Source organism: Erpetoichthys calabaricus, chromosome 2, assembly GCF_900747795.2.
Source record: "Erpetoichthys calabaricus chromosome 2, fErpCal1.3, whole genome shotgun sequence".
In the NCBI taxonomy this organism is placed as follows: Eukaryota; Metazoa; Chordata; class Cladistia; order Polypteriformes; family Polypteridae; genus Erpetoichthys; species Erpetoichthys calabaricus.
The window spans coordinates 142,483,645-142,496,933 of NC_041395.2; the positions used below are offsets into that span (position 1 = coordinate 142,483,645).

The window sequence follows — 13,289 nt, forward strand, 5'->3', positions numbered from 1 at the left end:
TAAGAGACTTTCAAATTCCACTTCTTTCATAATCCCTGATCTCTCTGCATATGTATCGTGCCAGCGTTTTTGAAATTCTTTACAACGTTCTACTTTGTCTTCTACTGTTTGTCTTTTATTTCTGACCCTGCTTGGAACTGCTAGGTTTCCAGTTCCATTTGATCTGGGCTGATTATTACTTTCCTTATTTTCCAAATTTGCACTTTATTATTGTTCTTATTTGAATTCTTTTCTCTCCAATGTTTTTAGGCCTCTTTTCAATGCGCTGACCTTTCTTCTTTGCTTAGTCGTTGATGTGTCATCTAGAATGTATAAAATTATTGTTTAGAAAAGGACTTCAACGAATGAAACGAGTACAATGTATGTATAAAAATACTGTCCAGAAATGCTTCTTTAAAGGATGAAACTGAGGACTTTTCATAAACGACTTAAAAGAAGGAAAATGTAAAAATTTATAAGAGCTGAGACCGCTGAAAGTGTGTCTGACAAAAGCATTCATACAAATGAGAGGTGACAAAAGTAATCACATGAATTAGAAGTGAGAGTGCAGGAAGTGTGTCTGACAAAAGCATTCACACGAATGAGAGGCGAAAGGACCGTGGGCGTGAGCTGTTAACCTGAAATGGTTGAGAGAAGGTCAGGACTTGAAAAAATCTCTTGGCAATAGTCTCATCTCACGGGACCTGAAAAAATCTCTTTGAAAAAGTCTCATCTCATTTCATGATTTTCTTTTATAATACTTGGGTGTTTTGCCCCGTACTAGCTTCACTTGCAACATTTTGAACATTTCCCATGTGATACAACATTCTTTCAGTTGTAGCTCACACAGACAAGGTGACTTGATCACAATCATGCAATAAACAAATGGCAGAATTTGAACTTGTAGCTTTGTGGCTTCAAGTCTAACAGCATTGTTTTTTTGTCTCAGAAATACCGTATTATTATTTATAGAGTATACAAGGTTCATCCACTGTATTAGCTTAGTTTGTTGGGGCTAAAAAAAAATCTTAAAACAAATATAATAAAAACATTTATGTCCGACAAGCCAATGGTGTTATTTCATTTTTCACAGAAACTGCAACCTCAAGATTAATCTTGTAGCAATAATTTGAAATTCTATAAGATTTATCAAAAGATAAGGATGGACCTGTCACGTTAAATGTGGTATGATTAAAAATAAACTTAACATAACTTTCGTCATTCCTCTTTATCCAAATTGTGATCACAGGGGCAGAAAAGCCTATCCTGACAATTAATGAAGCAGGGGGCCAGTCGATTGGTGGAGCCACTCAAGTATAGAACCACATAAGGATAATTCAGAATCAACAGTTAACCTAACATAACACGTACTTGAGAATGTGTGTGGAAAACCATTCTGACATGGGAAGAACATGTAAACTCCATACTGGCAAGAACTTGATATAGCATTTAACCCAGGACATGTTACTGCTAAACACTGCATGTCCATGGTGGCACAATAAAAAAGTAAGATAATGTAAGAACAACAGGAAGTGTCATATTTAGTGTATAGTATAATTATCCATCCATTTATTCATTTTCTGAACATACTTTTTCCTTTACTTGTGCACATCCTGGCAACACTGGTTATGAAATTGGAAACAACCCTGGACAGGATGCCAGTGTGCACTCATTTGTATCAGAAAAATGTTAATATCCCAGTTCATCAAACATGTACAATGACAGCTGAGTGAAGTTCAGTTTAAAAGAACTATCAAAACCGGGCTGGGAGTGGAAAATGAAATTCATAGTGAAAACTGACATGGACACAGTGAGAATATATAAACTCCAAAAAGATGATGAGCTGGGAACTGAATACAGGCCCCTGTAACTCTAGCATAGCAGGCCCAAATGCTGCACCCTCTGTGGCTTTATTTATTGTTATATATTAAGTAGAACTTTGACTTCTGAAAGTCCTTCCTGTGAAGTGCTGGTAAGTTGCTTTTGTTATTCTTGTGTCACTGATTAGTGACTATGTTTATTTTTAATTACAGGATTTTAGAAAAGATCATGATATGCATGGTAGTCTCATTTATCACATATTTTTTAAGCACTCAAATATATATTCTAATTTTATGGGTTTTTTTTTATAATTTTCCAATGTGTGGCTGATTAATTTCAGGGACACCACAAAGCGTTCTCTTGCCTTTCTTTCAGAGCCACCTTCTTCTTCATATTGAAGTCAAATTATTACTCCTTCTCTTGTGTTGTGCTTGATGCATTTCCACAATAAGCCTGGCCTCCTCCTTGTAAACGAGCCAATTTATTCACTTATTTTAGGCTTTGTCCTTAGAAAGCAACATAGTAATCTGTAAAGTTCCACTTATTAATTATTTTATGAGTTAATAAACGTTACGAGTTGAAAGATTTTTGGCAAGGGTTCTTGCATTTGGACAAGGCTAAATCAGAAGAGCTGAGGGAGTTTCAGTTTAAAAGGACTATTGAAATTCTTTCTTGTACAACAAACGTATTTACTGCTATTCCCCGATGCAAGTCCCTGCTGGCGAGGTGTCCTATCCATTTCTCTTATCCAATCTTAAATCAGGCCTCAGGGAAACAATTTATTGTGGCTAAATATAACAACTGCACCAAACTAATAGGCCATTCCCCAGGAAATCTAAGCTTTGGCAGATCATATGTGTTTTAAGAGTAAGTCTACATCAACAGCATAAAGATTTATGTTCATCATATTTTAGTTTGTAAATGCCAATATGTCCCAGTATGAGCAAGCTTATATAGGAGGCATATCAGAGGTGTCTTTTTTTGTTTTTGTTTTTAGGGTGACTGTTATTACAACTCCACTCTGCTTTTCTATTTCCTCCATATAGAATTCTCTTCAAGTTCATAACACTTACATAAAACTCTTTAATAGCAAATTCCCAGCATTGCAGTCTATGCCGCATGTCCCATGTGTAGCTTGTGACCTATCTGTAAAGGTGGCCTTCTGACTGTTCTAAAGCCTCAGTGTGCTCCTCCTAATGAGCCTTCATTCAGCTTGTTAGTGCTTTTGTACAGTCTGTCTGTCCCAGCAATTACATCTAGGCTGAGGATACACCCATCCATTACTGGTCATTTAAATAGACTCTGTATCAGCTTTAAAGAGTCGAACGAAAAAGAAGTGTGAGTGACTTGCTAACCAAACAAGACTCAGTGATCTATTTTCATTCTCGTTAATCTCTTATTCTTTGGAGACTCCTGTTTTTAATCACATTCTATGAGTGGGGTTCACATTTCTTTGAGCTTTCAGTTTTGGACAATTTATCCTTTTAAACAGTTTCTCTTGGTACATGCCTAGTATCGGCCTTTTTCAGTGTCTACTTTTCACCTTTGTATAAACAGTGCATTGTTTTGTTTCTATTACTTTTTAATGCAATGCAGTGCAAGTTCCATCAATACATATTGCCACTGCCTATTCACCAATCCTTGAATATGATGAGAAAATTTGAGATACGAATATCTAAATAATCCTTTATTGCACCTTTAATAGTGAGTAGTTTTGGTAGCACATAAAAAAATTAATTACATTTGAAACATACTGATTTGAATGACTGCCAGCTTTCAGAGGTAGTCACGAAATGGCATCTAACAATCAGACACCAGCCAAAAATACGAGACTAGACTAGAAATAGACTAGACTACTACTGAGACTAAACTAGATTCGTACAGACTAGAAATAGCTGGATTTGTTTTTCTTATAATTTGAGAAATCAATGGTAAGCACCAACTTCCTGGAGCTGGAATCCTTCACTCAGTCGCTGTCTGTGATGAGTGTGCAGTGTATTCCCTGTGTTTGTGTGGCTTTTTCTTTGGGTACTTCATTTTTCTGCCACATCCCAAAGATGTGTGTGTTCGATTCATTGACGTTTCCATGTGAGTGTGTGTGCTTAAGTGTCCAAGTGATAGGCAGGAGCCCCATCTAGAGTCGGTCCTTGTTTTGCACTTAATGCTGCCAGAACAAGCTTTATCACCAACTGACTCTGAATTGGTTTTCAGAGGCTTGAGAATGATCAATAAATATGAATACCCAATGTTGCTACTTATGAATGGCCACATATTTTTTCAGGTTTTACAGGTCAAATAAAGCTAAATCAGAAACATATGCTGCTGTACATACATTTTTATCTCTAGGAAATAATAGCTTCTTACTAGATATGTCATCCGTTTACTAAAATGTTAAACTATTTTGATTTTTCAGTTTATTGTGTAATTGTAGGGGCACAATCAGCTAAAATAGAAATCATCTCCTAAAAAAATAAACAGATCTATCAAGGCCAAGTAAGTTACTCAATAATATGGCAGAGCCAAACTTGAAAATGGTATCTTTGAAATCTATCATAGAACCTACTATTTCATGAATTTTTGTTTTAAAGTTCTGCAGTGTATGAGCAAAATGACATAAATTTCTCTTTTATGTGAACCCTTTGCCCTTTCGCTCTCTTAGGAAGCCACATTAAAAAAATTGATTGCTAAGGGACAGTTCAATTTAGATATAAACCCAGACACAGACTAACACACGCACGCACACACACACACACACACACACATGCACACACACACACACACACACACAGAGTGAAGGACTTACTTTTTTAATTTCCAAACACAAAACAGCAAGGTCACTTGCTTTGAAACTTGGATCAGTAGAGGCCAATCAATAAATCCGGTGAAACAAATTATCTTCTATTAAATCATCCTGAGCAAAATGTCTGTAGGTAGTTCAACAAGAGTAGGTGGGAGGAAGCTGCTGCCAGAATAGAGGGGTACAATAAATTAAGCAACTGGGTGGCTAGTTTTATAGAGGAATTTGTTTTCACGAATTGAGGTGAACTGAAAGGCACAGCACCACGTTGATTTAAACCATTTCTTTTTTAATGTTAAAAAGTACCACAACTCCACAGAATTTAAAAAAATCACTGAATGTTTTAAAATTGATAAATAGTTATGGTGGTGTAGTAACATGATGGGACAACTTATTGAAAGAGGTGAGATTTTCATCTATATTCCTTCATTATCTGGTTAACTGACCTCTTGTATTTTATAGAGGAACTACGCACCTTATTTGATCTATAAACTGGGACACATAAAATAGCAAGAGCTTAAACCAAACCAGACATAACACATAAAGGACTTGAAAAGGGAACTGTTTATGATTCTTATGCACACCTCTTCATGGATCATAACCTTGGAGAGGCAGAGACGTTTGCATTTCCAGAAATTTGAGGTTCTCATTCCTCCTGCTTGTATTACTACTGGTAAATTGGTCTAAAAGGCAAGTATAGCAAGTAGAGATAATCAATAAGCCATAACCAATATGGCTCTGCGGTTTGTGCTTTATATTGTTTACAGACATATACAACATATTTATATTTACCTTCACATACACATCTATATAGCTTACTGTCCATATCTTTACTTTGCAGTTGCATCTTACTTGCACATTTATCTTCAATGGATCAACACCAGAAAGAAGTGCAGGAAAAAGTGAAAGTGAGTATCTGTAAGAATAATACATCTAAATACAACACACGCCAAATAAATTAGCTATTGTGCCTAAACCAACTCTCTCCTGAGGTGATTTGTGCTCCGACATCCCTTTGATTATTCTAAGTTACTTAATTTCCACCAGCTCCAATGTGTAGACATTACCATATAAGAAAGACTGCAATAAATCTCCAGGTGAAATGCACATTCATCATGGTTTTGCTGCTTGTGATGCAACTCAAGTAAACAAAAGTGAACTTTGCATCTCAGGTTGAATGAACACATTCAACAAACAAAAGCATGTGTTGTTTTTGACTGAACATGTCTAAATTGCAAATTAAAATTTGTAAAAGTTTACTCCAAGTGAAATCTAAGCAGCCTGGTAAGCAGTCTAAAGCAGTCAGCCAGCTTGTTGTTTTTCCAAGCTGCTTGTAGTGTAGTCCTATACTGTATAAGGTGTAATCAGCTAGTTATGTTCCTCAATTCTAGAAAGGATTCTGTGGCAGCCTGTTGTCTTGTTTTTTCCCACAAACAGCTAGAAAGGCATTGTTATTTAGTAATCTTCTAAATTTCATTACCTACGTTTTCCTTTGGGGTAAATAAAACTACAGCATCTATCTATCTATCTATCTATCTATCTATCTATCTATCTATCTATCTATCTATCTATCTATCTATCTATCTATCTATCTATCTATCTATCTATCTATCTATCTATCTATCTATCTATCTATCTATCTATCTATCTATCAGTGAGCAATTATAGAATAGTCTTTCATGTCGTATCACATCCATCCATCCATTTTCCAACCCGCTGAATCCAAAAACAGGGTCACGGGGGTCTGCTGGAGCCAATCCCAGCCAACACAGGGCACAAGGCAGGAACCAATCCCGGGCAGGGTGCCAACCCACCGCAGGACATCGTATCACATTTCACCAATAAAAATCATGTTGCAATAAATGGCAACATGTTAAATGAAAATGTGCTGCATCTATGCCATCATTAAATGATGTATCTGTTATTATTCAGCATTATCTATGTATTTATTTTTATTGAATCCCACTTATTGCTATTAGAAGGCAGTGATAGAAAGTGTGAGAACAGAAAAAACGCAAGCATATTACTCTTACAAACAGAATTGTTAATTTGTGTATTTGACATGGTCACTGTCTCTTATTTATTTGTATGATTAATTATAATACATTCCACATAAACATTGTTATTTTGTATTAGTGCCAGCTTATGGCTGCATGTCCCATAAGGTTTAAATGGCAAAATGATTACATGTGACTTTTGGCTTGTGTAATTCCCACCCAATCTCTGTATAAAGTTTTACAAGTTGTAATTCCACCTATATATAAAAGTGTTTATCTTATAAAGGAAATAAGATCTCAACGTTAAGATAAATGCATCGTAAAACAACAAGCACACTTTAAACTACAACAGAGAGCAGAGGAGTACACAATAGAAAATTCAGAATGCCATTTATGAAATATACTCAGTTCTGGAAATCTCCAGCATGGAGGAGAAAAAGAAAAAGAAAGTGGCAGGAAATGTATTATGAATAACAAGTACTTTTCAGGGAGCATGTGTCTTTGACAAAATGCAAGAAAAAGAAATCCAAAACTTTGACATGAAACTATCCATCAATCCATTTTCCAACCCGCTGAATCTGAATACAGGGTAACGGGGGTCTGTTGGAGCCAATCCCAGCCAACACAGGGCACAAGGCAGGAACCAATCCCGGGCAGGGTGCCAACCCACCGCAGGGCCATGAAACTAAAAAAACTCATAATTGAAAGAGATACCAAGACCCACATCTGGAAACAGACCATGGGATACTGTTGCATGACAGTCTCCTCATTGTCAGCAGAGGTTTGAAAGAGTTGTGGTGTCACTACCCATCTGACAAAACGTTGGTGATAAGTATGTGTAGATTCAGACAGATAACAGAAAATAGCACATCAGATGTGTAACGTTGCTTCGTTAGTGGGAAAGGAAAAAGAGATTGGGTAGGAGATAGCAAAGCACCAACTTGATGAAGTTTCAAGACCATTCATGTACAGCACTAGCAGTTAGACAACATTTCTTGATTAATGGCAATCTCTCTCCTCCCTCCTCAAGTTCCCTAAAATCTCCCAAACGGGGGAAATGCCATTTGAAATTTGTAGCAGTAGACAAGAGGAATGTTTCAGAATAACTACAAATTGTAAAGCTTAAACCTTTACACATTTGTACCGAAATAAATATTTAGAGTGTTCTGACAACTAAACTTGTATTGTTTGGCATATTTAGTGCATTTATTTAAATTTAACTTTCTCTATTATTGGAAAAAATATACATGGATATATATTCTGATACAGTTCCAATACTCAAAATCAGACCTGCTTGTATATGCTGAGGTTGGATTTTTCAAGATCAAACATTTTTTCCCACTTCACTCCCATGTGAAATACTATAGGTAATTAAAGTCATCTACTGGTGCCTAAAGTGAAAAACATTAAGGAAGTGTTAAATAATGCAAGCCTCTAGGGTAAAAGTAAAGTTGTATGTTTAATTTAACTTTGGAAAGAAGCCTCTATGAAGGTAAAAATATATGACTGCTGCATACACAAGACTGTATTTGAAGCAATATTACTAGAAATACTATGTATATCAATAGGCCACGTTCATGGGTATCTATTACGACTTCCTGCCAGTTTCTTGCTGGGATAATCAACTTCCTGTTGAATGTTGGTCGGTAGACACAAGGGAGAAATCAGGACTGTTGTTCAGCTGTTCTCTCAAAAATCTTCCCAAACTGACCATGGCATATGTTACACAATTAGTGGAGTACAACATGTCATCTAAAAAACTTGAAAAGGGATGCAAATATTTTGGCGAAATTGATCTTTTCAACTGCAAAGGTAAGTGTTCTCTTGTTAATACTATTTTGCTAGCTAGCATCATATGTCATGCTAATTTATGAATGGAGCAATTTTCATTTTCATTTTCTTTTGTGCTTTGTATGTGATTAATTTAAAACGTGTTGAATATAAAGGTAGTGCTAAGATGCAGGTGTCAGAGATATTTGTGTTTTGATATTTATTCAATGAGGTTGTAAGAATTTCTGTTACTGAGTACAAGTATTGAATATTAGTATTAGATGTACATTAGTGCTTGATTGCTGATTCTTTGTTAGTCACTTAAGAGATACAGTGGAGTTTTAGAAAAGATTATACTAAAAATCATATTAAAACATGTAAGCATACATGATGAAGGAGGATGTGCATAATTGCGGTGTGTCAACATATCAGTGTCACACACTTTTTACGTGTTTGTCTCTTGCTTTTCGAGTGGCATATCAGAAACAACGTGCCAACAGTCATCTCCCAAACAGCTATCTTCTCGGTCATACACAGAAAGCCGTCCTTGTTTCCCATCTCCCCAGCTGTTTCACTTAAAGCGGGATAGACAGGGTCAATTTTGAGATGCTTATGATGTACAGACAGAAGTTAGATTTTCTTCGTAAAATGCAGACTACATACAAAAGAGCTATCTTGATTAACATGAAACGCTAAGATAGAGTTGTTTTTGTTACAAAGTAGAACAAAACGGTACACTACAAAAACTCTTCGACTTGGTTTCAGACATTGTTGTGATATGTCAGATCCCAGCAAGTGAACCCAGAAGTGTGAAAGTGGTCTATCTTATTCCATAAAATAGTCTTATGTTTCAGAAATCCATTCAAGTTTTGGGCCACCACTTTGCAGCTTTAATACATCTGTTCTCCTTGATCATCGGCTTACTGTGTGCACTGATGCAAAAGCCTAAACAGTTGCTGAAAAAAATCAAATGATTCCATCTTCATTCAATAGCCCACTCATCCAGACTGAATCTACAACACCTTGTTGAGGTAATCAGAGCTGCGAGTAACAAAGCAGTTGGCTGCCAACTCTATAGCTGCTGTTGTGTGTATATTAAAAAATAAATAAATTATGGGATATTTGGATGATGTGATATTGATTACACCTTACTTTTAACATCTAGAAAATAATTCAATTCATTTTTGTAGTGTAGAGCTCTTCATTAACAATGGGTTTAAAGTGCTCAAATGTACTTATAATATGATAGTAGTAAAGTACTGAAGATTACAACATTTACATAAGTAAAAACAATGGCTAAGCATTTGAAAAAGTCATGCCAGTTCCAAAACTACTGACAATATGATGGAGATATAGCCAGTTGACAAGTACAGAGACAAAAGAAAACCTATATTTAACAGCATTACCAGCGAAACTAAACATATTACAGTTTAGATTTGTTTATAACAGGAAAAATTACATTTCAGATGACCAAGGTAAACTAGAACACAACAATACCACAGGCAAAAAAATCAATACAATTAATAAAAACTGATTTTCACTTTTAAATAACAGTATGGTTTTTCTCCAGAAGCAATGTACTCTTTAGCATGCTAATGGTTTACCAAAAAATAACCTGAATGAACCATTAGACAAACACAGATAAAGTCTTGCTGAAGGGAACTGAATGGGAATGACAGCAAAGTGTAAAAGCATGTAATATCCAATCTTCATGTGTACTGTGGCTACTTGAACTTGGTATTGACCAACTGAAAGAGACTGTGGGCACCAAATGAACAAAAAATCTCCTCCGTAAGCTTGCTTAGCTCATAGTCCATGAGGAACTTAACAATTGTGGTGGACTACTGCTGCTCCTGATTGAAAGAAGCCATTTGAGAAGCATTGGACAAACAAACAAAAATTCTCATTTATTGTCCCCCTTCAGTCAAACCCATATATGACAATCAGTAAATAATCATGTAACTGACAAAATTGCTGGCTAATGCCTACTCAGCTTGTATCTGTTTTAACTTGGAAGCCTGTGAAATGGTGCACTGTGAATGAGTGAAAATCAACTGAGACCTGGTCTAGAATATCTGGAAACACTAAACATGGTTTTGGAAAAATCAACTTGTAGAAAGAAAGATACATTTACACAAAATAGGGACTCTGAGCTTCAATTGCAGATGCCACTTAATTCTGTAATACTCATAATGTGTATGTTGTCTTTTTCCAAATATGTTTTAATTTTATGAGAATATGGTTGGAATATGTGTTAGAATGAGATATGGTGTTTCTAGGGAAACTAAATAATTTATAATGAAATTACATAGTTTTTAATTAATTATTTTTTTGCCTACCTACTTCACAAAATAAATGAAAGAGACATTTTGAACGGAATAAGAAAAACAAAAGCTAACCTTTCAGTTTATTTTGAATATCCAGGGCCATGTCCAAGGCAGAGAAGGGGAGTACAGGCTCACTGGCCATTCTCAGAATAACTTCACCTGTTAACTGAATTAAAACATAAAGACAAGTAAGAAATACATTTCAGCTTCTGGGCCTCATGCTAGCATATGACACACAATGGGAACTTCTTCCAGTTTGATTAGTGTCACTATGGGCTTTGACACACCAGTTAATAGGTGCTCAGCAATTACAGCTGAACTTTGAAATCTGTCATACTTCCTTATGCTCAGCACCTAAATATACCCCATATTATTATAGTATTCACCTAGCATTATGCACATTAAGCTCTCATATACTGGTGTGGGGAACAGCCCGGACACAGACAGGTAGACATGATGTTTAAACCACACACGTTTATTCACAACTACTATTTACACTTATCGTGAGCACAAACCCAGTGCCGCAGCACCAATCACCCCTCAAGTCCTTGGCCACACGCACAATGCCTTCTCTCAGTCTCTCGTCCGCCTCCATTCCTCTCCACCAAGCTTCGTCCACTTCCACCCGACTCTTGCCCCCGACTGGAGGGAGGCGGCCCCTTTTATTCACCCCAGAAGGACTCCAGGTGCATCCTGAGGGGCTCCGTAGCCACACCCCTGTGTGGCGGAAGCTCTGACGGTACATCCGGAAGTCCTCCGGGTGTCCACAATCCTCTTCCCCCCAGCACTTCCGGGTGTAGCGGAAGTGCTGAGGTCCAGGGCTCCCAAGGCATCGGGGCGCCCCCTGGCGGTGACCACGGGCCCCTCCAGGGTAGAGCTTCAAAGCTCTGTATCCGTGGTCCGCAAGGCAACCAGGGAGGACGCCCCCTCGTGTCCTGGAGGAGGCACAAGCCCTCCTCCGCTCCTCCTGGGCATCCCGGCCGGGCGACAAACCCCGCCGGGTGCCACACTGGGCAATCAGAAGGAATATAACGTTTTTGAAGACCACAAAATTTTACCAAAATGCTGGCCCAGCAATTGTAATTGTCCTCTTATGGTTTACATTAAGAAGTCAAGCAAAATGACACCTTTTATTGGGTAACTAAAAAGATTACAATATGGAAGCTTTCGAGGCAGCTCAGGCCCCTTCTTCAGGCAAGATGCATATCTCATATTATAAGTTTCACACATAAGGCAAAATGGAACTCCTTCTCATTGTTAATAACAAACATGTATTATCTGATATTATCTCAACATGTCTGTTTACATTTTCCACACATGCTTCATTTTGTTCAGCTGAAACAAATGAGAAACATATCTGATTATTATGGTTATGATTCATATGAGAGCTGCAAGTTCCAGAAGTGCCACAGAAGATGAAGTTAATACAAACCAGCCTAGTCACCCCTGGCTCCCCTGTGTAAAGCTGTAAAGTAGGCAAAGATGTCTGCCTTGGGAATATTAGAAGGGAAACCCACAGATGATGCCTGACTGTTTGCCCTTTTATACGTTCAAAATAAATGTGATGTCTGACCTTCACCAAGAACCAAAACAGCACCTTTGAAAAAAAATCTGAAGATGGCAGGGCCAAAAAAAAAATAACATAAAAAGCACTGGAGTTCTCAGTTATACAAAGCGACAGTTAACTATGTCCTCAGGATATTGACAAGTGGCCATCAGTTTTTTGTTTCTTTTCTCTTTTTTTATCTAATACTAAAATTTCACATTCACTTGAAAATTCTGCATTATTCTTTGAAGAAATTCTAACATTGAAAATTACTACTGGGAATTTCACATCGATTCATCATTCAAATAAAACAATACACTTAAAAATGCATTATGTGAAATTTAAATGGCAAAATGTTGGGCGCATTCTAGAAAAGTTGAACTCTCAGAAATAATGACAAAGATAATTTGGTAAGGGGGACTGTTGGGAAGGTTATGAAAGAAGAAATGAGGTAAATAAAAAACCTGACACTAAACATCAATAGAAATAAAATACCAAGAGAATTAGATTATTATATGACAATAACGAATGAAGAAGGAGACTAGAATATCAACATGATGAAAGAGTGTGAAAAAGTCAAGGTAGAGAAGGTCCAGTCTTATGCATTCATCTTTAGAGTTACCCTTATGTTATACTGTACTTTAGGGCCTTAGCCTATAGAGTGATAACACCAAACCACCAGAGCTGTAACTGGAACATAGGTACCTCAAAAAGGGGATAAACCATATTACATGTAGATATACACACACAAACATACAGAAAATGAAAAAAAAAGGGTACGGGTTAATAATAAATTTGGCTGACGCCTTTATCCAAGGCAACTTACAACATTTATGATACTATTGGTTGTTACATTTTTTTTGATTTTCCAATTGGAGCACAGGCGGGTCAAGTGACTTGCTCATGGTCACACAGTGTCAGTAGCGGGATCTGAACCCACAATTCAGGGTTTGAAGTGCAAAGCCTTAACCACAACACACAATTTAATTTCACATTTCACAGAAGAATGGCCAAATTTCACATCAACCCCCTTCATCTACCCCTGCTGTGTT

At 36.9% G+C, this 13,289-nt stretch overlaps 1 protein-coding gene across 2 annotated transcripts in view; it reads right to left on the reverse strand.

The window, feature by feature from the left end:
* The window catches only part of LOC114646412 (inactive N-acetylated-alpha-linked acidic dipeptidase-like protein 2), a 1,943,185-nt gene that overhangs the window by 104,362 nt on the left and 1,825,534 nt on the right, over nucleotides 1-13,289 (reverse strand). For both annotated transcript variants that reach the window (XM_051923949.1, XM_051923950.1), the window contains one exon: nucleotides 10,764-10,857. In XM_051923949.1, coding sequence (XP_051779909.1) covers nucleotides 10,764-10,857 — 94 coding nt within the window. The remainder of the gene's footprint in view (nucleotides 1-10,763; nucleotides 10,858-13,289) is intronic.